The sequence below is a fragment of the Kogia breviceps genome, chromosome 3 (genome assembly GCF_026419965.1).
Source record: "Kogia breviceps isolate mKogBre1 chromosome 3, mKogBre1 haplotype 1, whole genome shotgun sequence".
Lineage (NCBI taxonomy): Eukaryota > Metazoa > Chordata > Mammalia > Artiodactyla > Physeteridae > Kogia > Kogia breviceps.
The window spans coordinates 76,182,699-76,209,377 of record NC_081312.1 but is presented as its reverse complement, the minus strand read 5'-3'; the positions used below and the strand labels follow the sequence as shown (position 1 = coordinate 76,209,377).

Here is a 26,679-nt window from a genome sequence, read left to right as displayed (position 1 = left end):
GAAGATAAAGAGACAGGAAATGAAATGGAAAGATAATAAATTTAAGCCAAAAGGTCTAAACCTTACTAAATCGCAATTTCAGGGGGAAAATAAACCAGATCACTGAGGAAACAGGGAGAAAATGATCAATGAATGCAAAATTCCAGCACTGACGGATGTGAATCTTGAGACTAAAATGGCCCCCCACTTCCCAACTCAATGCAAAGGGGGTGGGGGGAAAGACTCATACTAGGGCAGTGAAATTTCAAAACACAAGGAATAAAGAGATGTTTTACAGAGAACAACAGACCACATATATTGGAACAGGAAATAGAATCACATCAGCCTTCTTCTCAAAAGTAAGACTGAAAGCTTGAAGGCTTACAAATAGCTTCAAAATTCTGAGCAGAATTCTCAGATATTTTCAACCTTGAATTGTATACCCACTGAACTATATTATTAACCAAAAGTGGAGACAGAATAAAACTTTTTAAGACACATAAGGGCTCAAGAAACATCTATTCTCTGTATTCTTCCCTAAGAAGCTCTTAGAGAAATGCTCTAACAAAATAAAGGAAAAAAAATCAAGACATGGACTATAGGATACAGGGGACACTGGAAAGTTCCAAGGTTCAACAGGCCTAGAGAGCAACCCGTACAGATAGAGCAGAATAATGTAAGGCTGAGTGGGTGGGTGTTGGTGGTAGTTAAAAAACAAACAGAGAATTAATAAAATATCTGATGAGTGTGAAAATTTTAGAATAAAAAATTGATGAGATTATGACAGATCTGCAGGAAAAAACTAGGGCTAAGGACATTTAAAAGAGGAGAGAAATTGAAGTAATCATTAATGCCAGGAAAAATGAAAAACTGCAGAGAAAAGGAAAGGTAATTAATTGTACTCTACTGCTTCACCCAGCAGTGAAAATAGTTGCATGAGTATAACAATGTAAACTGACTGATTTTACTAAAACTTGTGGGGGAAAAAAACTTATCAAGAGGGATGGATATGTGATAAAGCAAGTATGATAAAATATTAATTGTGTAAACTAGGTGGTGGTACATGGGTTCTTACTGGAAATTTCTTTTACCTTTCTGTATGCTGAAATTTTTCATAACTGTGTCAAGAAGAAAATTTACAGGAAGTGTCAGGAGGTAGGGAACCTGGAATGAATACGATGGTATAAGGAGGTAGGGAACCTGGAATGTATATGATGGTATAAGAGAGTTAAATTTCAATCCTAATCTACCAAAACAAGAGTTAATATCTACAACTGATAAATCAAGAAATAGCAGTATAAAGAAAATAAAAGAAATAGCTGTATATAGATATTACTTCAAAATATGAAAGAAAGTGAAGAACTGGAAAGTGGGTGCTTCTGGGGCAGGTGACTGTTTTTTATTAAGGCTTTTAGAACTATTTGGTTTTTTAAAACTTATGTATGTATTACTTGATTAAAACTGATTTTTTAAAGTGCAAGGTAAATAATATAAGTGGTAAGGAATCGGCAAAAATTGTGAAGGTGGTATCTGAATGATAAAAGTTGGGGAAATACTGCAGCAGAGGAACAACTATCTTCCTTTGAACCAAAGGGGTACTGTATTAAAACACGAAACACTTTTGAAGTCTCTAGTTATAGCTAAGATACCAATCTAATTCATCACCCAAACTGAGACAATTTTGAGAATACAAAAGTATGCCATTAATTACATATGCACAACAGGTGAACAGTTCCAAGAAAGGCAGGACTTATGATCACCCTGAGTACAGTCTCCATAAAAATCTCTTCAAACCAAGAAAGGAATGCATGAGAGCTCAGAAATCAAGTTACCATCATTCACTGAGTGCCTACTACACGCCAGGCACTGCACTTGGTAACAGTGATAAAAAATAAATAAAAATTTGAGTAAGCAAGAATAAATGAATCCTAACCTGCCCAGGCATTTACTTCCATCTAGCCTTCCTCTTCACTCAAGAAACCAAAGCATTATTTAAACCTTTCTCTAGCTCACACCAGAGATAAATAAGCCATAATGAACTGAGATGGGTAGAAGCAAGCCGTTATCTGTTGAAAGTAGTATGGAAATTGCCCGTATTTTAAAGAACCTTCCTAAGCCACAAAAGATTACTGCCTAGTATTAGAGAGCAATTCAGAACAAGAAACTTGTCCACAACAAAAATCAGCAAAGGGCCAGAAATCGCCACTCAAGAGAAACACTGACACTATAGGTTATTAGTTTTCTCCACAGGCACAAACTTCCTTTTTGAGGCTGGAGCCACTCACTCCTCAATCCTGACCAGTAGTGCAGCACCATATGAATGAATGCAATGGATCAGCATTCCTTTTGAAAACAGCTGCTATTCTGATTTTTTATGGAACTCTTTTGGGTTCAAAGGCAGATGACTGAAGTCAAGGTTCACACACACAGCAGGATGTCCTAATAGGTAGGTCTCAAATGAGTTATAGGTGTGCATGGATACAGTATTTCCTCAGCTCTCAAAGCAGCTGGGACCCCAGGATGGTGGGTAACCTACCCCCTTGTATCCTATGCAGGACTAATTCTATCACTTGGTTAAAAACAATCACAATCATGAAAAGGCTGGGAAGCCCTGAATATGGACCGGGTAAGTATAAGAAGACAGAGGAGAAGCCCCCAGCTGACGCTCATGATCCAATACCATCACCTGGGGTTCTCTAAAGCAGAACAGACAGGTGCTGCAAACCCGTTCTGCTCGGAGCAGTTCTCATTTAAAAAAATGACAGGCGGGCTTCCCTGGTGGCACAGTGGTTAAGAATCCTCCTGCCAATGCAGGGGACAAGGGTTCAAGCCCTGGTCCGGGAAGTTCCCACATGCCACGGAGCAACTAAGCCCATGCGCCCCAACTACTGAGCCTGCGCTCTAGAGCCAGAGTCATAGCTAGGGACGCCGGCGTGCCTAAAGCCCATGCTCCGCAACAAGAGAAGCCACCGCAATGAGAAGCCCGCGCACCAAAACAAAGAGTAGCCCCCGCTCGCCCCAACTAGAGAAAGCAGGCACGCAGCAAGGAAGACCCAACGCAGCCAAAAATAAATAAATTAAATAAATAAATTAATTTTTTTTAAATGAGAGGCAGGACTAGACTAGACTCAAACATCCAGAAAGAGTCATAAATAATAAGTTTTAGTCACTACAGAGGTCTCCTGTTTCATTTCAGGCTGAGCCCATTTTCTTATCCCTAAAATGACACTATTTACTCAGGTATAACGTTTAATGCTTTAGAAATTTCTACTCAAACAGAAATGTGTGATACTGCAACTGTTTGGGGGATGTAAGTTATGAAAATTGTGATTAAGAGATACATCTTAGTTGCAATAGCCTCACAAAATGTACCTTAGCCAAACTCAAGTTGCATAGATGAGATTAGGAAACACATTAGCTCCTACTCTTATTTAAAAAAAGAAAAAAAAATGATTGGTAGCCTTTTGGTGCTCTATAACTCTAGGTAGTTGAAGAGCGTTGGAGCTACCACAAGCACCCACACAGTTCTGAGAGGCTAATGCTTAAGGGTATCTAAAACTTAAAACTGCGTGTGGGGACTCTGCTGGTGGCGCAGTGGTTAAGAACTCGCCTGCCAATGAAGGGGACACGGGTTCGAGCCCTGGTCCGGGAAGATCCCATATGCCGCGGAGCAACTAAGCCCGTGCGCCACAACTACTGAGCCCGTGTGCCACAACTACTGAAGCCTGCGTGCTGCAACGAGAAGCCACTGCAATGAGAAGCCCTTGCACCGCAACCAAGAGTAGCCCCCCTCCCCGCAACTAGAGAACCCCTGCAGGCAGCAACAAAAACCCAACGCAGTCAAATAAATAAATTAATAATACTTAAAAGTGGGTGTAGAGCCCAAACTAATCTTTTAGTTAATTTTTGTCGTAACAGAGATTTCTTTGCAGATGGGAGCTGACAAACACAAGGCTTGGAATTTATATAGTTAACTTCAAGTTATTCTCATTTCAATGCCAGTTTTCTTATTAAAAAAAAAGTGTAGAAAAACAAATATAGCTTGCACCTGTACATTTCACTATTTTCCTGCTGCAGCTAAGAGGATAAGCAATCAGAACTTAGAATCAAAGTACTGCAACCTGGAACGACAATGCATAAAGAAATTCTACAGGTGGTTTCTAGGCATAGTGTTAAAATTTACAGTTATAAGAAAGCAGAAAGTCTATTCAAATAAGATTTTTCATAATGATACACCACAAGTTTTGCTAATGAGTACATTTTTACATTGATTTGGCTTGTAACTTTGTAACACCAAGATCTTATTAAAGTCTAACATGCTCCTTTCAAATGAGAGGAGGGCCAAGATAAATTTTAATGATTTTTGAGAAGCAAACAAAAAAATGGGGGCCAATAACTTTCATGGATTTAAAAACTGTCATTTGACATTAAGTTTGCCAATCTGTCTCCAGGCCTCAAGCTTTTCCTAGTTTCATGCTTTGCACTCACCTATCATGTAGAGGAGCTTTGAGCTCTAAATTAATCTTAGCTTCCATACATGGTCTAGAGAGGATAATTTGATAAACTCTGAATCACTGGGACTAGAAGCAACCACCACAGCAAAGGTGTGTAATTTTGGGGTCTATAGGTGGAAGAGAGGGCTTTTGATTATTACTTGTACAATAGTACTTTAGGAAATATCTGGACATTTAGAAAGAGTTTTTCTAATACGAATTACATTCAAACTTTAAAATGTGACAGTGAGAGAAACTGTAAAAACATCTGGTAGAAATTAACCAATAAAAAATTTTAAAATAAAATTTATGTTCAGCTTTTGTCTAGCATAGAGTCCTTATTTTTGCTTCTCATAAAATGCAAAGAACCCATTTTATTTTCAATTATCTATTGCATTTATGCTCAAAAGATGAAACATGCACAACTACCTTTAATATGAATGGTAGGGAAATGACCAATTTTAATAGCTTAGTTTTTAGAAGATCAGTTTGAAAGGCAATTTACAATGCTGAAATCAGAACTGATCATTTTTGTCAGGACGCTTTTCAGATTTGAAAAAGCCTTCATTAGTTTTATCTTCCCTGAATGACAGAGTTCAGAAGCCAGACTTAAGCTAGATAGCTCAGAATGCACCACAGGATACAACCAAATGTTTGAATTTATAACTTACCAGCATAAAAATAAAATCGTTAACTGGGGACTTTTTCAAGCAGCAAAAATGCCCAATCCCTAAAAGACTGGGAACTGCAACAGCTCTTTTTCTGAACACGTGCCCTGGATACTCAACCAAGGAAGAAAACTAATGAGGTTTTAGGCAACACATCGTTTTTGTACTAACTAAAGCCTGCAGGTTTTCAGCGTTAGGTTTCTGTGTTGCCCACAGCAGGGCCCAGAACATGGGGCGGTTGCGCGTGAACAGTATTTCTTTTTTTAACTCCAGCAACAGCCCCGCAAACGATAAACGCCAAGAGCCCGATTCACATTCTCTTGGACCCTCCATCCATCCCTGACGAAATGGTTGTAATTCTGGCGGGACCTGGGGCGCAACACTGTGGTTCTGGGAGGACAGAGCGAGTGCGTGGGTGTGTGCGAACACTGCAGGAGGGGGCAGCAAGACTTGATCACGGAGTGGGAGGGAAGGATGATGATGCCTCTCCTAGGGCGGGAAGAAACTACGAGAGGTGGTTGTTATGCATGACGGGGGCTGGCACGCAGGGAAGATGGTGGTGGCCGCAGGGTAGGGTGATTGCCGGGGGGATTCCCTGTTACGGGGCGGCGCTCGGAGCCGCCTGCGGTGAATGATCCTGGAGCAACTAAAGCGGCACGACACTGAACCCGGGAATTCCCGACGGAAAGGGGAAAAAAGGCGCCGAGAAACGGGGTTATTATGGGATGGCAAAGGGGGCTCCCTAGGGACAATTACGGGATCTATCTCACCCTCCAATTGCTGTACAGTCTCTTCACTCGCCGGTAATAAGCGTCTTTATCCAGAGTTACAGCCATAGCCACAGACGCCGCTCCTCCTCGGGTTCCGAGAATCACGCGAGGTCCCGGCTCCGCCACCCTCTCTCGGCCCTGGAATCCCGCACTCTCCCAGTGACCCGGAAGTATCGACCTCAAAGATGCCCTTTCCGCTTCCGGGTCCCAGCAGCGCTTGGGAGTCTTTTTTTTTTTTTTAAATCCTTCTTTCGGAGGTTAGGGGGAGGAGAGGATGGAAAAGAGTGGGGAAAACAACAAAATATGTAACGCAAAAAGAGTTCAGATTTTCGCGGGGTTTTCTTGTCAATTTAGCAACAGCCGCACGAGAGTCGACGTCATCACGTGATCCCCTGCACCCGCCCTTACTCTCTGCCAGGCCGCGGTTTCCAGGCTCTCGGACTCCTTGCCGAGGCGGCGGCGGCGAGGACCGCCGCTGGGCACTGCGAAGGAGGCGGGAGTCCTGACGTGCCGGCCCCGCCCCACACAAGCTGCCGCGCGCGGGTGCAGTGGCCCCACCCAAAGGAAGGGGAAGCGGAAAGAGCGGGGTCTGGCGTGGGGTAGGAGTGGGAAGACTGCAGCGTAACTCGGTCCGTTCCTGTCCTAGAAAAGGTGCGGAAGTAAAAGCCTCTGCTGCTTCAGGGCTGGAAGGATCTTCGGTGCCAGGACGCTGGGTCAGGGGCTCCGGGCGGACAGAGAGCTCAAACCTGGGAGAGGAGCCCACCTTGCCCGTAAGATTAAACTAGGGCCGGCGCTACGGGGGAAGGGCTTCGCCATAGAAAGGGAAATTAAATGCCCAGGCTTCATTTGAGTGCCAGGGTGATAGGGGAAGGGTCAAAGGAAACAAATGGCTTGAGGGAATTTATAGAATGCATCCCCCGCCAAGTCGTGACTGCGTCCTTCCAGCCAGTCCCCTTGCCGCAGTTCATGAAGTCACACCATTCTTAGGCTTCCCCAAAGCACCGTTATTTAATTCGAAACAAAATGTACGTGGGTCTTGACGAAATTCTTCCTTTTCATCTCTTCTAAGAATTGGAGTTTGAATCTGGAACAACATTTTGCCTGCCATTTAACTTAGATCGTTTCCTTGCCTTTGGTAAGGTGGAGAGCCTAAGGTTGTATATAACCCTTTAATGGAGTACGGATGACTTGTCTGCCCTGTCCAAGGTAACTCCGCATGAACAGTAATGAACTTTAGGAAAGTGATGTTGAAATTACCCATCGTGAACATCAACTCTTAAAATTAATATATTGGGTTTGAGCAAATATAGAACAAGGGAAGAGTGGGAAAGGATTAACTTAAATTTATTAATGCCAAGGGGAAGTAAGGTAACAGTTCCTGACCCTCCAGCTGTATCCACAGTTCGGTCAGGAACAGGCTCTGCCGGAGGCTAGTGCCAGCGCTACATAGTCTGTGGTTAATGGAGGTGTCTAGGGAGGGGTGAGCACATCATCTGCTCTAGTCTCCTTTCCTTCCCCAGAAACGAGGAAGTAGTCATGTATTGTTTTAGGAGTTCCCCTGCCCAGCCAATCCTCTCAAATTTGGAAGCAATCAGGTACAAGTTTTCTTCTTCCTTTTCACCTCCTGGAGTCCTGGGTTTCCCCACATCTCCCCTGCCCCTCCCACTTTTCCACAGTCCAAGGGCCAGAGTAAATGAAAATACAGCAGCCACCCAAGCGATGGGGACCATGATGGGGCTTCAGTCATCACCATCTTCGCTGGAGTCTGAGTTGGCTGGCATCATAGGATCATCAATGAGTGAGAAGTCCCTTTCTGAGCTATCATAGCCCTGAGATAAATCATCATCATCATCTTCATCCTCATCGTCCTCATCCTCCTCAGGTTGCAGTGGTGGCAACCTCAAGGCAGTACCAGAGGTGGTAGTGGCTGGTGAAGAAGGGTAGCCAGGGGCTCTCAGGCCTGGATGGTGATGGTGGTGATGGTGGGGGTGGGGGTGATGGTGGTGGTGATGAAGCATGGTGCTGGAGTCTACATGAGGGGATGATGCTGCACCACCCATCACAAACGGCATAAAAGGCAAAGATGCAGAAGTGGCACTGCTGTGACCCAGAGATGACACGGACTGCAGGCCACTACTGCTGTGTTGGAAGGTACTATGCAGAGACAGGGACCCAGTGCCTCCACCCTGCATCAGGGCCATCATCTTAGAAAGGTCTGGTCGCATCCTACGGGCCCGCTTCTTGCTGCTGTCCGGTGCAACAGGCCCTGGCAAAACCCGGTTGAACACTGTTTCAGCATGATGACCCTGGGAGGAAGGAACAGAAGATAGTAAAAAGAAAGGAAGGAAAAAAAAAAATCAACGGAGTCCTAGCATACAAATGCTTTTTCACTGAATCTATCTTTAGCAGGGGCAAAACTAGTCAGATGAGGCTTGATGGTAATGGGGAAGAGGAAAAGCAGGATGTAGCTAGTTGAAGCATTATAATGCTGAAGCCAAGAGCAAGGATTTGACACTGACACTCAAGTGAACCAGAGCTTTGATTTTCTTCCATGACTACACTGTACCTTTACTCCAGCCAACCATTTCAAAATTATTCACCTTTGTAAATAAGCGGCCTGAGTACGATAGTGAATGAATCCGTACTTGCACAGTATGCTTTACTGATGGCAGACTGTTCATATGATCTTACCATGTGAAGTACAGCACGACAATATTGACATTTACAATACTATCCTTTAGACCAGATTGGAGGTCCGGAACACCAAAAAGATTATGGGGTAGCTCCTTACCAAATTTACTAAAATACGTTTTTTTCCACATTTATAAAAAAACTTACGTATCTGCTGAATTTTAAATTGCTTCATCTAGATGGTCTCACTATAAATTTTGTTTAAGTTCTCTGAAGCTGGAACTTATTACTTTGCTAGACCTAAGTACAGTACTGGGTAAACTGGCAATAAACTCAGACAATTAGTACCTGTGTCTCTGGACTTGCCCGATCTAAGCCTGACCTTTCTGACCTGGAGAAAACAAACATCTCAAAACTCTATTTGTTTAGGCTTTAAAATGTCACTATAACAGCACCAAATCACTGTAGGGTCCGGTAATGATAGAGTGCTAGATACGCCATCAATTCTGCAGTAAGAATTCAGTACTAATCACATTATAATTTTCTGTGATTTCCTATGATCTTTTTTTCTTAGAGTTATCAACTGCCTATAAAGAAGTGCATGGGCTTCCCTGGTGGTGCAGTGGTTGCGAGTCCACCTGCCGATGCAGGGGACACGGGTTCGTGCCCCGGTCCGGGAAGATCCCACATGCCCCGGAGCGGCTAGGCCCGTGAGCCATGGCTGCTGAGCCTGCGCATCCGGAGCCTGTGCTCCGCAATGGGAGAGGCCACAACAGTGAGAGGCCCGGGTATCAAAAAAAAAAAAAAAAACAAACAAAACAGTGCAAAAGTACTTGAGGTAAAAATAGGTAATCCTGGAGGAAAAGCCTTCCTTACAGGCTGCTATATAATGTTAAATTCAAGACAGAGAAGGTATCAGCCTCCTCGCCATCAGCCTCCCCTATCAACCATTCTGCATATTACACCCTTAGTTCCATGGAGGCTAAGAGGGTAAATTAAAACACTCTTCCATGGTAACAATATTTATATGAAACCACTTTCACCAATATAAAAATAATAAATAAGCCTTATAAATTCACCTCACAAATAAGTATATATTATGTGCAAAATAATGTTCTTCTCAAAATTTGTTAAATGCAAAAGACAGATATTTTTCATTTGGAAATTAATTTTGTTAAAAGATAAACAATGTGGGGTTTTTTTTTTTTTTTTTTTTTTGCGGTATGCGGGCCTCTCACTGTTGTGGCCTCTCCAGAGGCGCAGGCTCAGCGGCCATGGCTCACGGGCCCAGCCACTCCACGGCATGTGGGATCTTCCTGGACCGGGGCACGAACCTGCGTCCCCTGCATTGTCAGGCGGACTCTCAACCACTGCGCCACCACGGAAGCCCAACCATGTGGTTTTATGTATATATCACATACATATAAAGATGTATATAAAAGATCAAATGGGAATGATTAAAGTGAGTAGACAAAGTGCTAGTCCATTTTAAATGCTTACCGAACCAAACTATGATTTATACATGTTCATGTTTAAACAATACGACTATTGTCCAAAGTAAAGCAAACAGAGCCAAGGGAAACTTTTGCAGTTATATTTTGATGGAAAGGATTATGGGTTCTTAATCCACCCAATCTATAACCATCATAAATGTATAAGTACAGCTGAAAATAATGGAGTTAACTCAAGACCTAAATTATTATTATAAACTATAAAACATGATTTTCTTTTTCCATTACTGGCATATTATTAGTGGTTCTCAACCTCTTCTATGTTGGGAAACCCCATGACTGTTTTCTTTAGTGGGTCCCAAATCACTTCTTTTTTTTTCTGGCTGCATTGCATGGCTTGCAGGTTCCCCAACCAGGGATTGAACCTGGGCCCTCAGCAGTGAAAGTGAGGAGTCCTAACCACTGGACCGCCAGGGAATTCCCCAAATCACTTCTAAAATATATAGAATCATAAAACTTTTAAGAGATTATCTGCTCCAAACCCTCAACTTTTCAGGATATGCAAATTGAAAAAGTTAAAGGATCTGCCTAAAATCCCCCAGTCAGTAGAACAGCAGGATAAAGCCTTGAATTTTCTAACACATCTTACTAATTCTTACATTTTAATATGCTTAAAGTGCTAAAGTTAGCTTTTAGAATTTTATGCTCTTCTAGAGATGACGATGCCACAGGACTGTAAAAATACCAATAAAAATACTATGGTTTCTTTCTTTGTGAACTGAAGATAAATTTTCTCAAACATACGCTGGAAAAAAGATAAATAACATTAAATAATTTCTCTAGTCATATGTAGTGTGGGAACAGAGTGGTAATACCTTAAGTCTCACTCACCCTTTTTCCATTCCTAGAGTTAGCTGTCTGTACTGGTTCCATTCCCAAACAGTTCAATTCTGCCTTATTATTTTTTTTACATCTCTGCCACTTCTGTTTTCTGCGATCCTCCATATACTGCAATAGAAAAGCTGCAGTTATCCTAAAGGAATAAAAAAATCTTCTCTGGAGTAATCATTAAGGTACTAGTATCTACTTTGACCATAAATGCTTATTGTGTGGATAAATTAAGGATTAGTCCTACTGGAAAACTGCCATGAAGCAGACTTCTCCAAAATAATTAGGCCATTATGTAATAGTTAAATGGTAAATATTTGCCTAGCATTTAGTTTAACAAGTACTGTAACATTATTTTGATCCTCACAACAACTCTGTGAAGTAGGAATACTAAGTATGATTACTCTTATTTTGCCGATGGAGAAACGATGACGTAATATATGGCATGCTTCCTCCCTCTCACACAGCTTAAATACCAAGGGAATGACTTTAAATCTTGCTGCATGGAACTGCCACTCACCGCTAGGAATCGGGGATCGACAGCGAACTCTGGATGACCCTGTAACCACATCTCCAGTTCAGCCCGGCGAGGGGCATCCTCACCCACCAGCAAAGTCCCATCCACCTTATTGATGACAGGGATCCGGGTCTCCAGGTCCACATCAAGGTGATTAGGCTCTTCCATGCACTCCACCTCCAGCTGCAAACCCAGAATCCACCCCCATGAGCACATACTCTTCTTTTGGGTAGGGAGGGAGGGGGAGCAGAGCCAATGGTAGCTATAAAATAATATCTTCTACTCCCTCAATCCCAACTGCCTTCATCAATTACTGGGAACAAAAATATTTTATCTAATCATCATATTAAAGACTTTCTCTACCACTTACCTCAACTAGCTTCTTTCTGTTCCCTTTCTTCTTATGAAAAAGAGGATGTCCATCTCCCATTACTCCATTAGCCATCAACTTGTGCTTCTGGAATGTTAACTTCAATCCTTCCTCCTAGGAAGACAACCCACCCACCCAAGACATCATATGGCATGTTTTTAAAATAAAAATCAAGTTTGGGGGACTTAGGGTAAGGGTCATCCTCTGGTTCAATGATGGTGAGAAGAAAGGCCATTGAATAATGGGTAGAAATTAGAAATACAAGAAGACATAAATTTTTTCCTTAGATTTCATTTCTTGACCTAGTGCCCCTCAGGTAGATTTAAGAGAAGTAGAATTTATCTCAACAACACCCAATGCAGGGAAAAGATCCCCTACCTGGTGTCTCAGTATTAGCATGGCAACTCATCACAGGGGCAAAATCCTGACATTCCTGTCACACACTAATTTCAAAAAATTTTCTTATTGAGTACTTAATGACCAGCTGCTAGGGTTCATTAGGGAAGAGCATCAGGAAAAATAAAATTTTCCATCCATAAAACAATACTGATTTAATTTCAGTAGGAAAGATTCCTTTTTATTTTTAACTTAATAAGGCCCATAATACTTGGGCATCACTTTAATAGCTTTTACACAGTTTGATTTCAATTTTTAAAAACTAGGTTTCTAGGCTCCAGAAATGAGCCATTCAAAAGAACCCTTGTGTCAATTAAATTTCTTTTAAAGATATGGTTTCTTTTAATCTAGTCCTCAGGAGATACAAGATAAGATCCCTTCCATTAGTGCAGTGACTTTTCCTAAATGGATCTTTGTGAGCACTAACTTTTTTCTTCTCTCATTTTTAAAGTCAGTGGGCCAAACGAGCTTAGTATTATGTTTGGACAGCTAGTCAGCAAGAATTACAGACTCCTTCCTCACTTCCCAATGCCTAGATGCTCAGCTTACATCTTTGATCTGAACTGTAAACTCCTTCTCATCCATGCCTCGGCGAAGTTTGGTGAACTGAGCTGCCGCTGTGGTGACAGCGGACACTTCCTCCTCTGCCATGGAAGCTGCGCTGCTACTTCGTGGTGTGGGGACCGGAGAGTCACCATATTCTCCTGGAGTCAATGAGGGACTGTCTAGCAAGTGGTTGCCTGGCCCCAAAATTCCTCCTGTTACCATTTCTTGGCTCCGGCGGCTAGAAGGCCACTTCCCTGAGAGTACGGCCTGGCAGACGAGGTCAATACGGTTTATCAGGACACGATCCTGAGTGGGGGAAAAAGAAATCAGTTAGGGCCTGAGTACTAGCTATGCAATCCTGTGACAAAAAATAGTTCTATCATTATCAGGATAATTAAAAATCATAAGTCAGACAGGAGGGAGGTAAGAGTATCAGGTCCCAAAATCAACTGGGAAGAGTTTCACAAAAAAAACATGTAGCACTGAACACAATCAAAGAAACCCAGAACCATTTATTATTCCTTGTTCTCTGTATATGTCACACTATATTTTTAGACTCGACATGTCCAGGAATGAGGCTGTTACCTTGGGCCACTCAGAAGCTCTTTGTCTTTCTTGTAGCAGCAGCAGCTCAGGGGTCATTTGTTCTCCATCTTCATTTGCAAATCCATCTTGGGACATAGGGAGGGACAGGAGACTTTCTTCATCATAGAGCTTTGAGCGGGACCGGTCAGCAGCTAGAGAGCATACAGAATGTGTGAGCAAAGGTGGAAGAATAAAGTTATATAGGAATGGTATTACATGGGCTTTAAATAAAGGCCCTAAGAATAACAGCTCTCCTTCGATATTCTATCAAATCAAAATCTGAATCTCAGAGGCTGCATTTAGAAAAGAAGGGAAAGAGCGGGGGTGAGGGGGGGGGAATGGGGAAGAGGGCCAACAGCCTGTCACATGCACTCACTTAGCTTCTCTTCCTTCTCGTCCTCACTCTCATCAGTGCTGGAGCTGGAGCTGGATGAGGATGAGGAAGAAGAGGATGATGGTGACAGCTTGCTCAAGTCCAGCTCAGAGTCTGAATCATCCTCATCCTCCAGTTTGACTGGTGGAACACTCCGGGAAACCAGAGGGGTAGTATCAGAGGGGGCTACTCGCATCTCATAGTCTTGTGGGGTTGGTCGGCTCCTGGCCACCACCTCATGCTCTAGCTTTAAAGTCAGACTCTCCAGACTGGGGACCTGGGCAGCTGTCTCCTCAGGTGGCTTTTCAACAGGAGCATCTGGGCGCAGGGGCAGTGGTGAGGCAGTGCGCGAGGTATACTGCTGGTGTAGCAGTGGAGTAGAGCAGCGTGATAGGGATGGAGCTGGTGCTCCTGCCTGATGGTTCTGCATATAATTCATACGGGCAGCCAGAAAAGAGAAGTCTGGGTCCTGCATGATGTTGCAGTCTGTTTGGCTCACCCCATGGCGGGCTGCCCCTCGTAGAAGCTCCCCATCATGCCGAACGGGCTCCCACCATTTGGGCAATTCAGGACCTGGAGGCTGACATAATGCCAGCCGATCTTCCAAAAGAGGGTGGCATAAAACTTGTTCCCGTAAGCGCCGAAGCAATTCAATACGGTAGAGAGTCCGTGAGGCCCTTTCCTCAGTGATGGGCTCAATGAACAGATTAGGGTCTGGGGGTTCTGCAAGAGATAAGGATGGAAGAAGAAATGAACCAAGAGTTGGTTCTGTCACAATCCATCCCCACTCACCCAAGACGCTTCAGTCTTACTTACCATCACCAGCTGCTGGGGGAAGGCGGCACACTTGGCGGCACATGGCCACAAAGCCATGGAAATACTTGGTAAGGCTTTCATCTGTTTTTTTGTCCAGTCGGGCAAAAGTGCGGAATCGATCCCAATGGAACTGCATGGTATCGGGGTCATACTCCACACCAAAGGTAGAAACTACTCGATAGAAATCAGTTTGTTCACGCCTTGTCCATCTACAAAGGGAAGAAGAATCAGGCAACAGTGATCAGAACACAGGGAATGGTTACTTCTTAGTATGGCTTAGAATATCTGAATGCACAAAAAAATGTAAGTTGGGGCAAAAAAAAAAAAAAAAAAAAAGCCCCAGAAGACAGCAGAAGAGGTAGGAAGAGGTACTCTATAACATGTGAGAATATAATTAGCAAGCTAAGGGGGAAAATGATGCAAACAACTCAATGAGGATGCCTACATATGAGATCTTCCTGGGAGTTACAATTAAGTGTGGTTTTACGTCGTAGAGGTGTAACAAAGACAAAAAAGATGGTCCCTCTTAGGGAATTCCAAATAATCCTTCCTAAGATGCTTTTCAATATAGCGCCCATAGCAGAAGACAAGCTTACAGCTCAGTTCAAATTCCCAGCCATATTTTACCGTTGCTGTTTCTCCCGCCGTGCAATTTCTTTTAGCTTGAAGGCTGCCTCACAACGCCGCCTTCTCCGATCCCCACGTTCTGCAGCCTCTATCTTCATCTGTTCTCTCTTGTAGCTGCGCTGATAGGCTGTAACTAGGCGCCGAAGCCTAGCTGTCAAAGCAGAGCCTGGAGGCCAGAATAGATGGCCTGGCTGTTGGGTCACCTGGGCTGTGGGCAGCAAAGTAGAATAAACAGGAAGTACAGGAAAGGTAGTAGAGATAACTGGTATTTCAACCCACCCAAAGGCAAAGCTCTCTGGTATCCCAGGAAAGGACAGAATTCAGTCAGTCCCCCAACCCCACCACCCCACACAAAATTGTACTAGTTGACTTAGCAGTTTACCTTCATCTCCATCTATAACTGAGATCTCCTCATCCATCATCATCAAGGGATCACCCTAGAGGAGGAGATCCACCCCGCAGGATGGAGAGGGGAGGAAAAGGGGGTAAAATTGGCACTCTGAAATCACTTTCTCGTGTGTGTCCTTCTCTGGCACCAAGGTATCCAGAAAATTTTCTAATGAAAGGAACCCTCACAGAAAATTGGAAGCAACCAACTAAAAGAATATGAAAATAAAACCTGAAAAATCAGTTCTTATCAAAGGCTTGAAGACAGTGGGACTCAGGAATTAAGTAGTCAAATAATATACTTCATTGTCCAGCTTGGGTCCCACCTCCTCCACAAAGCCATACCTGATCTCCCCCAGCTGGTGTTAAAATCCTCTCCATTAATACTTTATATTCTCAAATGGTACTTTCCATTTTGTATTATAAATTAATCAATATACTTCATGATTCAGGGAACAGGAGAATACTATTTAGTAATAGAGAAAAGCTGGACTCAAATGAGAATTCCTCACCTCATCATCTTGATCCTTTGGGGGACCCTGGAGTGGTTTATATTCAGGATCTTCACAATCTTTATCAAAGTCAACCCTAAAATCATCCAGAGGCATGAGAAAATGACAAAGTTCAGTTCTAAATTGTTTGACTTTAAAAGAAACACTTTGACCAGCACATTTCCTTTCTCTTACTAGCTCTTTTTATTGTTTAACCCATTTCCCCCCTCCTTCCCAACTAGTATTTACTTTTATTACTTCATTTGAATGGTCTATGCTTGCTTATTTTTACTATTGATACTTTGCTCTACTGAGCAGAAGGATGATATAATAAAATGATTTGCAATAAATAAACAATCCAATTTCCTTTGAGGGTCCTATACTAGGCAAACTGAGGTTGTGATCATCAAAGAGAAATCTCTCAATCACAAAGGACTGGGAGGGTATTCATAAACTAAGCCAACTACTTCACATGCCCCTCAGGTCTCCACATGAGAAGTTTTGTTAAACTCACTGGCACCCAAACCAGGACAACAATGCCCTACCTGGTGGCTCAGTATTAGCATGGCAACTCATCATCGAGGCATGTATCCAGGCAGAGTAACACCTTTATGTGTCAGCCGCCACTGGGAGATAAACCAGGGCTAAAATTTCCTGAGGCTCTATCATATAAGTGGCATGGCATTGCTGCATGACTACTATCTTTCAAGAGAACCAGTTATCCTCTCAGCTACTACGGCTGTACAGAAAAGCGTTGCAAAGAAAACGGAATAGAACGTCAAGTAAGCCATTTGGGAATAACATTAATTTTCACCCTTAGTTGCATCATACTGTGATGTATGGTTTTAAGCCAGTTTATGGAGACCTTTCTGCTGGTCTGTTTATTAAGAATTTATCATTCATGAGTATAACCACCATTAAGAATCCGAATGGGTTCAGTCAAGGCTAGAGTTATCTCTTAGTACAAGCAACAAATACCCTTCATAGGGTGGACACAGAGCTTTGAGAGAACTAAACACTAATGCTTACCCTTCCACTATGTCAGAAAAATTATCCAACACGCGATGTTCTGCTGCAATGGCTTTGTCATCGGGTCGGCCAGCCTTTTCCAGGAAGCACAAGGCTGGGTCTGCCCTCATAGTATTATATTTTTCATAGCCTAGAAGAAAAAGAGCCATAATTTGAAGAAAATCAGAGATTCATTCTGCCTTTATGTAAGTATGCTTCGTATGCTGCTGGAATAACAATGTGGGCTCCTTTGGTATCATAATGCAAAATATAGTGAAAATTTTAACTTGGATAGCTGTTGGGTTACAGTATGATATTTAACATTTCTACAGCAATTTAGAGTCACAAAGAGTTTATCACTAGTTACTGAAAACAGGAATTTAATCGGTGTTTACAGAGAATGGTGATAGATTTACCTAGCCATTTAACGGGTAATATTTTATCATCATTCTTACTATCAATACATAAGTGAGGAAATTTTAAAAGTTCAAATGATTCAGAACTAGGTCACACATTTTCAAATAAAGGATAAGCTATCTGCACCTGCAAACAACCAGGCACTCTGAATGTTTGATGAATGATGAACACACTTCAGGATGTTTGGACTCTTCTAAAGCCTCTGTGTCTTACAAGTAAATCTAAGAGTACAAATGCTCACAGTTTTTCCTATCCAATTAAACATGTCAAAAATGTGAATTAAGTGCCACTACTTTTATTTTACAGAAGTAAACGTGAAAGTATATTAAAAAAGAAATGATATTCCAATTCACTAAGTCACTAGGCTGGAAGTTAGCACTTACTGCTTTTAATGCCTGGAATTTGTTATTAGGCAAGACTGAAAAGGGAGTTTTCTCCCTTTTTATACTCTATATTTGTTTCGCTCAAGCATGGTTGTTCACATCTATGTGAGAGTGACCACTGAATATTTAGACAAATAAGATGTTATACAAGAAGAACACTTCCAGCAAGCCACAGGAAAGTCATACAAATTAAACATGGTTATTATTAACAAGAGTGGACATGCATTATTTCCCCAGATTGTGGAAGCTTAACTTAGATACCACTACATACAGATTGTTAACAGTGATTAGAGAACAAATGGGAGACTCCCTACCTTGGGATTTAACTATCCATCTGTTCTTTTTTTTTTTTTTTGGCGGTACGCAGGCCTCTCACTGTTGTGGCCTCTCCCATTGTGGAGCACAGGCTCCAGACGCGCAGGCTCAGCAGCCATGGCTCATGGGCCCAGCCGCTCCGCGTTACGTGGGATCTTCCCGGACCGGGACACGAACCTGTGTCCCTTGCATGGGCAGGCGGACTCTCAACCACTGCGCCACCAGGGAAGCCCCATCTGGTCTTTCTTAAACATTTATTCATAGGAACTAATGGCTCTGGATATTTAAGGACTAGTTTCCCATTCAAACATAATTATTGGTCATGAGCATTTTGCTAAATATCCCATCTGTGGACTTAAATCTACAATTGGAAAAGAACAAACTAAGAGCAGATACCTACCATGCTTAAAGACTCCAATGAGCAGGGACTTATCAGCCTCACTGTCCCACCATGTTGTTGGAACCTCCAGCTGATCCACTACTGGGAACCATATGTCAATCTCACTAAAGGTATAAGAGGCAGAGTCAGCATAGCAATGCAGGAAATTAAAGTAGACAATCCTTGGGAAGATTATTACAGGTATCTTCTTTTATCTATTAATTTAAATGGTCATACATCTGCCTATTTCCTTCCACGGGTATCAAGAACAGCTGTCCCTCAGTATCCACAGAGGATTGGTTCCAGGAGTCCCCCCCAGATACCAAAATCCATGGATGTTCAAGCCTTTTATATAAAATGGTGTCATACAATGAATACAGATGGCCCTTCATATCCATGGATCCAACTAACCGTGAATCTAAAGGATGCAAAACCCATGGATACAAAAGGCCAACTGTACAGGACTGAAGACCTGATATACAGATCTTAATTATCAGGTATCCCCAAAATAGTTTAGAATGAAATAAGTACACCAATCTTTTCTGCAATAAGCCATGGCATAAAGAAAAATACAGCATAACTTTACCTGGCAATAGCACCCCCTAACACCTTCTCTGCCTGGTCTCCAATAACCTCCTGTCTCAGATAGTATAGCATTCGTACCCGCAACAGGACCCTAGAAGGGACAGAGAAAGAACTGGCTCAATAATAGTGTAGAAAGCTTGAGGTGGAAAATGCTTTAGTATGTTAAATTCCATCCTTACTTGTTACACTGATGTTTCAAGTGCTTCTTATAACTCTCATCTTGGAACAGAGTATCAGGGTTATATTTCCGGATCCAATCTGCCTTATGGATATCAAAAGTGCTTTGTGACTTTACTTTTTTCCCCTTGCGTCCACGGGGCACAGGGATAGAAAGACCTGGGAAAGGGGATACATCGAAGACTTGGATTGAGAAAAACCCTTGGACCTGAAGAGGATTAGGTAACCTATAAAAAGATGAAAAGCAAAGACTTGATAATCACCTGAATGATTCTGCAATTCTTTTGTCTTGCCATTTTCAGCAGGGCTAATCAAGTCCCAGATGAAGCCTTTGATATTTTCATCCCCACGATAGTGTAAAAGACAGTACACAAGGATGGCCCGGCAAATTGTTTCCACATCTCTTTCAGTCATCCGTCGCTTGAAGCGTCCATGAGACAGAATATCTCGCCACCGTCCCCAACTAAAAAATAAAACCCAAAAAAGAAATTATATTGATATTTTCCTGGGGACTCTAATTCAGTGATATTCCCCAGTCCCTCAGAATCACATTTCCCAAAAGGTGGGAGACAAAAAGATCTTGGAAAAACATGGTAACAGAATAGAGTTTTTCCCATTATCCCCTCTTTGACCATAGCTTCCAATTTGAAAAGCAAACTAGGTGTCTATCAGGATGGAGAAGCACTACCTCTGATGGCAAGGTGGGTTCTTACCCATATACCAGGAGGTGCTTTTCCACCCGAAAGCAGTCAGTGCGCCCATAGGTATGATGACGGTCATGTCGGCGAGAGCGTGGCCGCTCATCATCTTCACTTTCCAAATCAGAGAATTCCACTAGGTCATCATCTTTCAGAGTGCTGAAGTGGCGGGTCTGTTTTCGTACTCTAGGTGTGTCAATCACCAAGTTATTCTATGCAGAGAACAAAAGGAGAAGTAACTCTCTTCACGATACGATCATGGGAAAGGAATTAAAGACAATCAGATTGAAACAGCCTTGGATGTAACATTTGTAGATACTCAAAGAGAGATTCTTTTTTGGACATGCAAAATAATCTACGGGTACTCAGGAAGCGAAATTAAGTGGTAGTTATCTAAGTAGTTTTCTGGGGCCTCCTGTGTAGAAAGTTTTTATAATGGCCCTTGTATATATCATTGTAAGCCAAGGTCAGCACTGAAGAATCAGAGCAGCTATAAAGACTCCAGAATGTAACGTGTTTTCTGCAATACTTCCTCCTCCCTAAAGGAGAAGGAAGCTCACCTTGCTATTGAGTAGATCCATGTCCAGGTCAGCCTTTTTGGCCCACTTTTGCCAAAAGTTGGGGTCATCCAGAGAAATATCAGTCCTGTTTTCAGAAGCCACAAAGCTTGCCTAGTGAGGAACAAAGAAACAGTAAAGTTGACTATACCACTTTTTTGAGCAATGGGAAACCAGTATATTTAAAAACTACATTAAAAAAATACATTCAGTTCTAGAGAGTCCTGTCTCTCTCGCTCTGCTTCTTCAGCCGCTGGCAGCGACAAAACATACCTTGGCAAACGTAGAACCCTTTCCTTCAGATTCAATGGTGATGGTAGTGGTTCGTCTTAACAAGATCTGGTCAATGTCCTCTTCACAAAACTTGGAGCCCTCATCATCTTCCTCCATTATGGCTGCATATGCTCCTTTCCGTAAGAGATCTTCAATCTCCTTCTTGGAGAACTGCTGGATCTACAAAAGCCAATAGAAAGGTGAAAAAACTACAAGAGAATACTATCTAACCATATCATGACATTTTATTGTATTTTAAGAAACAATAATTGAGAACCCAAATGAGAGGTCAGGTTCCTATGCAAAAATAGCTTTTGTCTCCCTCCATCACTATGACCTGTTACAAGTATAGTTAGAGATTAAGAAGACTCACTCCAGTAATGTTGCCATCCCGACCACTCATGGACTGAAGCACAGCTTTATCCAATCCCAACTTGAGGCTAGCCTTATCAAACATCTCTCTCTCATAAGAATTACGAGTGATGAGGCGGTACACCTTCACAGCTTTACTCTGCCCAATTCGATGACACCGTGCTTGGGCCTGGTGGAAGGAAGGGCAAAGATAACATAACATTAGAGGGACTTCCCTGGCGGTCCAGTGGTTAAGAATCCCCCTTCCAATGCAGGGGACGCGGGTCCGATCCCTGGTTGGGGAACTAAGATCCCACACGCCACAGGGCAACTAAGCCCGTGAGCCACAACTAGAGAGAAGCCCACATGCCTCTACAAAGATCCCGCATGCTGCAACTAAGATCCCGTGTGCCACAACTAAGACCTGATGCAGCCAAATAAACAAAATAAATTAACTAATTTTAAAAAACAAAAAACGTAACATTAGAGGGGATGGGGGGAGAAGGATTCAAAATACCAATTTCCATCTATAAAGCAGCCATGAAATCAACTCAAAATCAAAAGTCAACTTCAAGATGAAATTATTGCCCCATCATCTAGACCAGGGGTCAAGAAATCCTAGTCACCTATTTCTGTAAATAGAGTTTTTGCTGAAACACAGCTCTACCCATTTAGTTACATATTGTCTGTATCTGCTTTTGTGGTACAAGAGCAGAGGTGAGTAGTTACAACAGAGGCTGTCGGATTTACAAAGCTTAAAATATTTACTATCTGACCCTTTACAGAACAAGTCTGGTAACCTAACTAACAATTCTATACTCTCTAAAAGACAAGACTTTCTAAGAGATCCTGATCCTGTTGCAAAACCTCCCAGGGTAGGTGATTAGTCCCTAAGACAATGATTTCCTTTACCTGCAGGTCATTTTGCGGATTCCAATCTGAATCAAAGATGATGCAAGTATCAGCAGCTGTGAGATTAATTCCAAGTCCACCAGCCCGGGTGCATAGCAAAAAGACAAATCGGTCTGAGTCAGGCTTGCTGAAGCGGTCAATAGCAGCCTGCCGAAGGTTGCCTCTAACTCGCCCATCGATACGCTCATACAAGTACCTGTATGGGAATCACAGGAAAGAAAGTTTAATCAGCTAAGCGGAAAAAGAGAACAAAAAAGCAGACTGGGATTAATATCAGTACCTCTATATCTCTAGTTCACCAAAAACTTTATCAGAAAGTGGAGAGTGAGAGTCTTAAACACTTCTCTTATCCCAGTCCTTGTCAACTTTAATTAAACCCAGGCCCTCCTACTCTTTGCAGCTTTATGAGTACATAGTAAACATAAGGCGAAGAATGACTCTTTTCTTACCTCCTCTGGATTAGATAATCCTCTAGGATATCTAGGCAGCGTACCATCTGGGAGAAGATCAGAACCTTATGGCCACCAGCTTTAAGTTTCGGAAGTAACTTGTCAATAAGAACCAATTTGCCAGCTGAACGAACCATTGCCTGCAAGTGGAAGTCATGAGGTATGATATGGCAAGCTTCTCGAAATTCTGTTAGGATTTTTTCTTCTGCACCTGCCAAAAGAAAAATCAAACCTGACGGTGAGATCCAGAGAAACATACTAAGGCTGCAGTTTATTTACCTGAGACAAGGAAGCAAAGAAAAAAAAGTAATCTGACTTGATATCAATGTTTCTCATACACAGAATTTCAGCACCCCCAAAATCCTAAATCATCCTCAATTTTATTCATACAAAATATTCCATGTAAGTCAGGCTTAAGAACTGGGCAAAATATACGTAAGTATGTGGACAAGGACCAGAATAGTACGTGCAAACCACTATTACTACCCTACTGGCATCCAAAACACAGACAGCAAAATGGAGTACCAGTGAAGACAGAACAGAATGACTTGAGTTCTTATTCATGAAATTCTAAACAGCAAATCCTTTTTAACTTTGGAGATTATGCAGGATATCAAAGGGGTAGAAAGAACTACAGGAAGACGTTCCACGTGAGAATTGTTTTAAAAGGAGAAATCTCCTCTATTCCCAAATTAGGATGGATCAGTCAATGCATCCATTGTTCCTGAGGAATATCACTTAGAAAGTAAACAAGGTAACACAGAAATGTAGGTATTTTCCAGGAATTCCCTCACCATTGATGAGATACGGGTGGTTGCAGCATTTGCGCAACTCCATCATTGTATTGAGTAGATTAGGCATGTTAGTATGACCTGCCCCTTTGGAAAGAAAGGAGAAATTCTTCTCCAAAATAGCCCGATAGTATTTCTTCTGAATGTTGGTCAGCTCTACTTCAATAATGGTTTCCTGCTTAGGTGCCAGGTTTTTTTCAACATCCTCTTTGAGTCTTCTCAGCATCATTGGCTTGAGAATGGCCTGTAGCTTTTGAACCTGTGCCCAATACAGAGAAAAAGAAATCACTAACATGAGGACTAACATTCTCACATTAGGTGGAAAATATGGAGAAATACAATGAGAGTTTTCCAGTATCTGAGAAAAGTAGATTTTGGACAATGCCACAAATGATGTAGGCACAAGGTTACATACAAGGAGTTCAGAACAGCCCGTGATATCTATGACAGTAGATATCTGCCTAGTACAAACTACCTTTTTTTGTCCTGGGTTAGTACCGCATTAGACAGACTTCCTACCTGTTCCTCTGTCTTGAGATCCCCAAAGTCCTTGAGGAACTCTGATTCTGACGGAAACTGTGAAGGTTCCAAGAAATGAAGTAGGCTAAACAGTTCCTCCACAGTATTTTGCAATGGTGTTCCTGTGAGTAGCACTTTGTGCTCCTAGAAATGGAGAACACAGAAGAATGATAAAACTCAGAAGGATTTCTGGGGTTTTCTATCAAGTATATAACTTTAGCTTTCATTTCTTTAACTGTAAAATTATGGGAATGGACCAGATTACTCTCTTTTCTTTTACTTGCTCCCCCTTTTGATAAACAAAATATTCAAGAAAACCCTTGATATTATTTAACATATTAATTTATCTTAAATATTATAAGCCAATAAAGAAATATTCAGAATATGTTTTTTCCAATTAAATATGCCTCTCCACACTCAACTCCCCACAGACATCCTAACATGTCCCCCTCTGAAGAATGTACCTGTGCTGGATTAAATATGGCCATTAATTTTCGGTAGTTCCTCCTATCAAGGTTCACCCCTTGAACATGGGCTTGCCTTGTAACTTGCTCTGACAAAGAGAATGTAGCAGAAGTGATATCATGTGAGTTTCAGAGCCTATGCCTCAAAGGCCTTGCAGCTTCCACCTTTACCCTCTTGGAACACTGCCCTGACTCTACCATGTACAGAAGTAAAGTCTGGCCCACAGGGGGTGACGGGCCATGTGGGAGATGACCCAGCCAACAACCAGCACCAACTGTCAGCTACAGCTGCATTACTGACTCCAGGCAAGACCATCAGAAGAATGGGCTCACCAAGCCCAGCCTAAGTTGCTGAGCTAGAGAATCATGAAAAACATAGTTGTTTTAAGCCACTAAGTTTTTGGATATTTTGTTATGCAGCAATAGGTAACTAATGTAATACCCAACCTCTCCACCCAGTTGAGAACCATTAACCTACAATCACCTACCAACTCTAAAATTTATACGAATTTTATGACTTTCAGGTTACCATTCCCACAGGCCACACCCACCACCCAATACCAAGACTCTGATTCTTCTCTGCTAAATTAAGGTTATATTAATTCCACAGGGAATTAGGATTTCTTTAATTCCAGGCGTTTCTGCACACAAGTCAGTGAGAGGAACTCACCAGGTCCATGTGCTTGAGACTATCAAGCAGCTTGCAATTACGGTTCTTTAGTCGATGGGCTTCATCAATGATGACACAACGCCATTCAATTTCACGAAGCTCGGGACAGTCTGACAAAATCATCTCGAAAGTGGTGATCAGGGCATCAAACTTGTATGCACCCGGGATGAGGCGCCCCTAAGCATGAAGGCAATAAAGTCAGAAAAGGCCTAAAATGTACCTAAAGGAGATGCTCTTCCGAATCACACATCCATTTTTTATATTCAGGCAGACTTAATAGGAAATACCAACTGCACCACCACCCACCTCTGCCACTGTTCATCTTCCTGATAAACAGTGCCAAATCACTGAATCTAAGATACGCTGCCTCCTCAGCACACTCAGCTTCTTGAGAAAATGACAGACCTCGCTGAATGAAGCTGGACATTTTTGACTCTGCTGCATGCCTACCTCATGTATTTCAGCCCTACATCTTCTGTTGGTAAACACTAAAATCCACAAATGTTGAGTGCTGCTGAAACATACAAGATAAAACTAAAAGTGAAATAGCTAATGTAGTATGTGTTAATATTGGTTACTATCTAAAAATGGACAGAAGAATCCAATTATCTTAGCAAAATTAAGAGCAACATTCTACGACTTGAATAAATTTGGTTTGGTAGAAATAAAAACCACAGGAAACTAATGGTAGGAAAAAAATGTCTCATAAAATTCAATGTTAAGAAAAGATGAATGGTTCAAATTTTTACTTGCAAACTTACATAGCAAAAAGCACTGATCTTGCTGTAGACTTAAAAAAAAAAGGACATGGCTTACGTTCACCACCATATGGATCAAGGAATTAATAAAGTAGCTAAATGAATTTCATTCTGGAAAATTCTTGATGAAAACATCAATGCTGATAAAACTCTATTTTAAATATATATATTCATAAATAAAGTCAGAATTTCCACTGGATCAAAACGTTCATTGGATAAAAAAAGCAAAGTCAAAAAAAATGCCCTGTACAATCTAAATAAAAATTTTGCCTTAAATCACAGAGAGTCTCAATAAAAGTCTTTGATTCATATAAAAGCCTCTAAAATACCAGGTACCTTGGCCTACTCTCTAAACCATAATGTTTGTATTACATACAACTCACCCGTGAATCTTTGCAGTACATTTCATACTGCTGAATCATCTGCCTGCTGGCCAGACTGCCATGGTACACAATAGTGTTCATCTCTGTCCACGTGTTGAATTCTCTCTCCCAGTTAGTAATTGTGGACAGTGGGGCAATGACCAGGAAGGGGCCATGGATGCCCACATTATACACCTCCTGTAAGAAGGCAATGGACTGAATGGTTTTGCCCAATCCCATCTCATCAGCCAGGATGCAGTTCTGCCTGTAGATTCACCATGGAAAAAGAAAAGCAAGTCAAAAGAGACCATCTTTTTAGAAAGTACTTAAAAAGAAACTGTTTCAACAGGAAATAAATAAAAATAATCTCAGACTAAGCCTATATGTTATGGTACTACTCTTTTCTTTACCTGTTATACCAATTAAAGAGCAGCCAATTGACCCCTTCCAACTGATATTCCCTTAATTGGTTTCTGTTTTTATACTCATGTGACAACTCCAACTTCTTCCAGGCACTTGCTTGTGGACGATTCTAAAAAATAAGAAATTTGAATAAATGGCATGGAGACACTAACGAAATTAGGTAAACTTACTAGGTAGTTCTAATAGTTGAAGTCAATTCA

At 41.9% G+C, this 26,679-nt stretch overlaps 2 protein-coding genes and 2 non-coding genes across 15 annotated transcripts in view; all 4 read right to left on the bottom strand.

Moving 5' to 3' along the window:
* Positions 1 to 6,470, bottom strand: part of SUPT16H (SPT16 homolog, facilitates chromatin remodeling subunit) — a 33,260-nt gene extending 26,790 nt beyond the window's left edge. Inside the window, exon 1 of the mRNA XM_059057390.2 lies at positions 5,911 to 6,470. Coding sequence (XP_058913373.1) covers positions 5,911 to 5,976 — 66 coding nt within the window. The 5' untranslated portion in view covers positions 5,977 to 6,470. The remainder of the gene's footprint in view (positions 1 to 5,910) is intronic.
* A 767-nt stretch (positions 6,471 to 7,237) lies between these two features.
* Positions 7,238 to 26,679, bottom strand: part of CHD8 (chromodomain helicase DNA binding protein 8) — a 57,989-nt gene continuing 38,547 nt past the window's right edge. For 8 of the 12 annotated variants that reach the window (XM_059057376.2, XM_067028817.1, XM_067028820.1 and 5 more), the window contains 27 exons: positions 26,467 to 26,588; positions 26,078 to 26,321; positions 24,937 to 25,113; positions 23,803 to 23,946; positions 23,287 to 23,542; positions 22,493 to 22,703; positions 22,044 to 22,239; positions 21,154 to 21,321; positions 20,781 to 20,960; positions 20,511 to 20,621; positions 19,966 to 20,162; positions 19,516 to 19,715; positions 19,255 to 19,435; positions 19,077 to 19,166; positions 18,512 to 18,615; positions 17,018 to 17,147; positions 16,010 to 16,085; positions 15,493 to 15,547; positions 15,111 to 15,318; positions 14,484 to 14,692; positions 13,671 to 14,390; positions 13,295 to 13,446; positions 12,713 to 13,015; positions 11,768 to 11,881; positions 11,401 to 11,580; positions 10,884 to 11,000; positions 7,238 to 8,216 (listed from right to left, as the gene is read on the bottom strand). In XM_059057376.2, the coding sequence (XP_058913359.1) occupies positions 7,650 to 8,216; positions 10,884 to 11,000; positions 11,401 to 11,580; positions 11,768 to 11,881; positions 12,713 to 13,015; positions 13,295 to 13,446; positions 13,671 to 14,390; positions 14,484 to 14,692; positions 15,111 to 15,318; positions 15,493 to 15,547; positions 16,010 to 16,085; positions 17,018 to 17,147; positions 18,512 to 18,615; positions 19,077 to 19,166; positions 19,255 to 19,435; positions 19,516 to 19,715; positions 19,966 to 20,162; positions 20,511 to 20,621; positions 20,781 to 20,960; positions 21,154 to 21,321; positions 22,044 to 22,239; positions 22,493 to 22,703; positions 23,287 to 23,542; positions 23,803 to 23,946; positions 24,937 to 25,113; positions 26,078 to 26,321; positions 26,467 to 26,588 (5,412 nt within the window). In that variant the 3' untranslated portion in view covers positions 7,238 to 7,649. The remainder of the gene's footprint in view (positions 8,217 to 10,883; positions 11,001 to 11,400; positions 11,581 to 11,767; positions 11,882 to 12,712; positions 13,016 to 13,294; positions 13,447 to 13,670; positions 14,391 to 14,483; positions 14,693 to 15,110; positions 15,319 to 15,492; positions 15,548 to 16,009; positions 16,086 to 17,017; positions 17,148 to 18,511; positions 18,616 to 19,076; positions 19,167 to 19,254; positions 19,436 to 19,515; positions 19,716 to 19,965; positions 20,163 to 20,510; positions 20,622 to 20,780; positions 20,961 to 21,153; positions 21,322 to 22,043; positions 22,240 to 22,492; positions 22,704 to 23,286; positions 23,543 to 23,802; positions 23,947 to 24,936; positions 25,114 to 26,077; positions 26,322 to 26,466; positions 26,589 to 26,679) is intronic. The other 4 variants (XM_067028812.1, XM_067028813.1, XM_067028814.1 and 1 more) reach the window with 3 other exon arrangements.
* Positions 12,075 to 12,184, bottom strand: LOC131754171 (small nucleolar RNA U6-53/MBII-28). Its single transcript, XR_009335204.1, has one exon. It is a non-coding gene; the product is annotated as a small nucleolar RNA U6-53/MBII-28 (small nucleolar RNA).
* LOC131754169 (small nucleolar RNA U6-53/MBII-28) lies at positions 16,463 to 16,572 on the bottom strand. The gene has a single exon (XR_009335202.1). It is a non-coding gene; the product is annotated as a small nucleolar RNA U6-53/MBII-28 (small nucleolar RNA).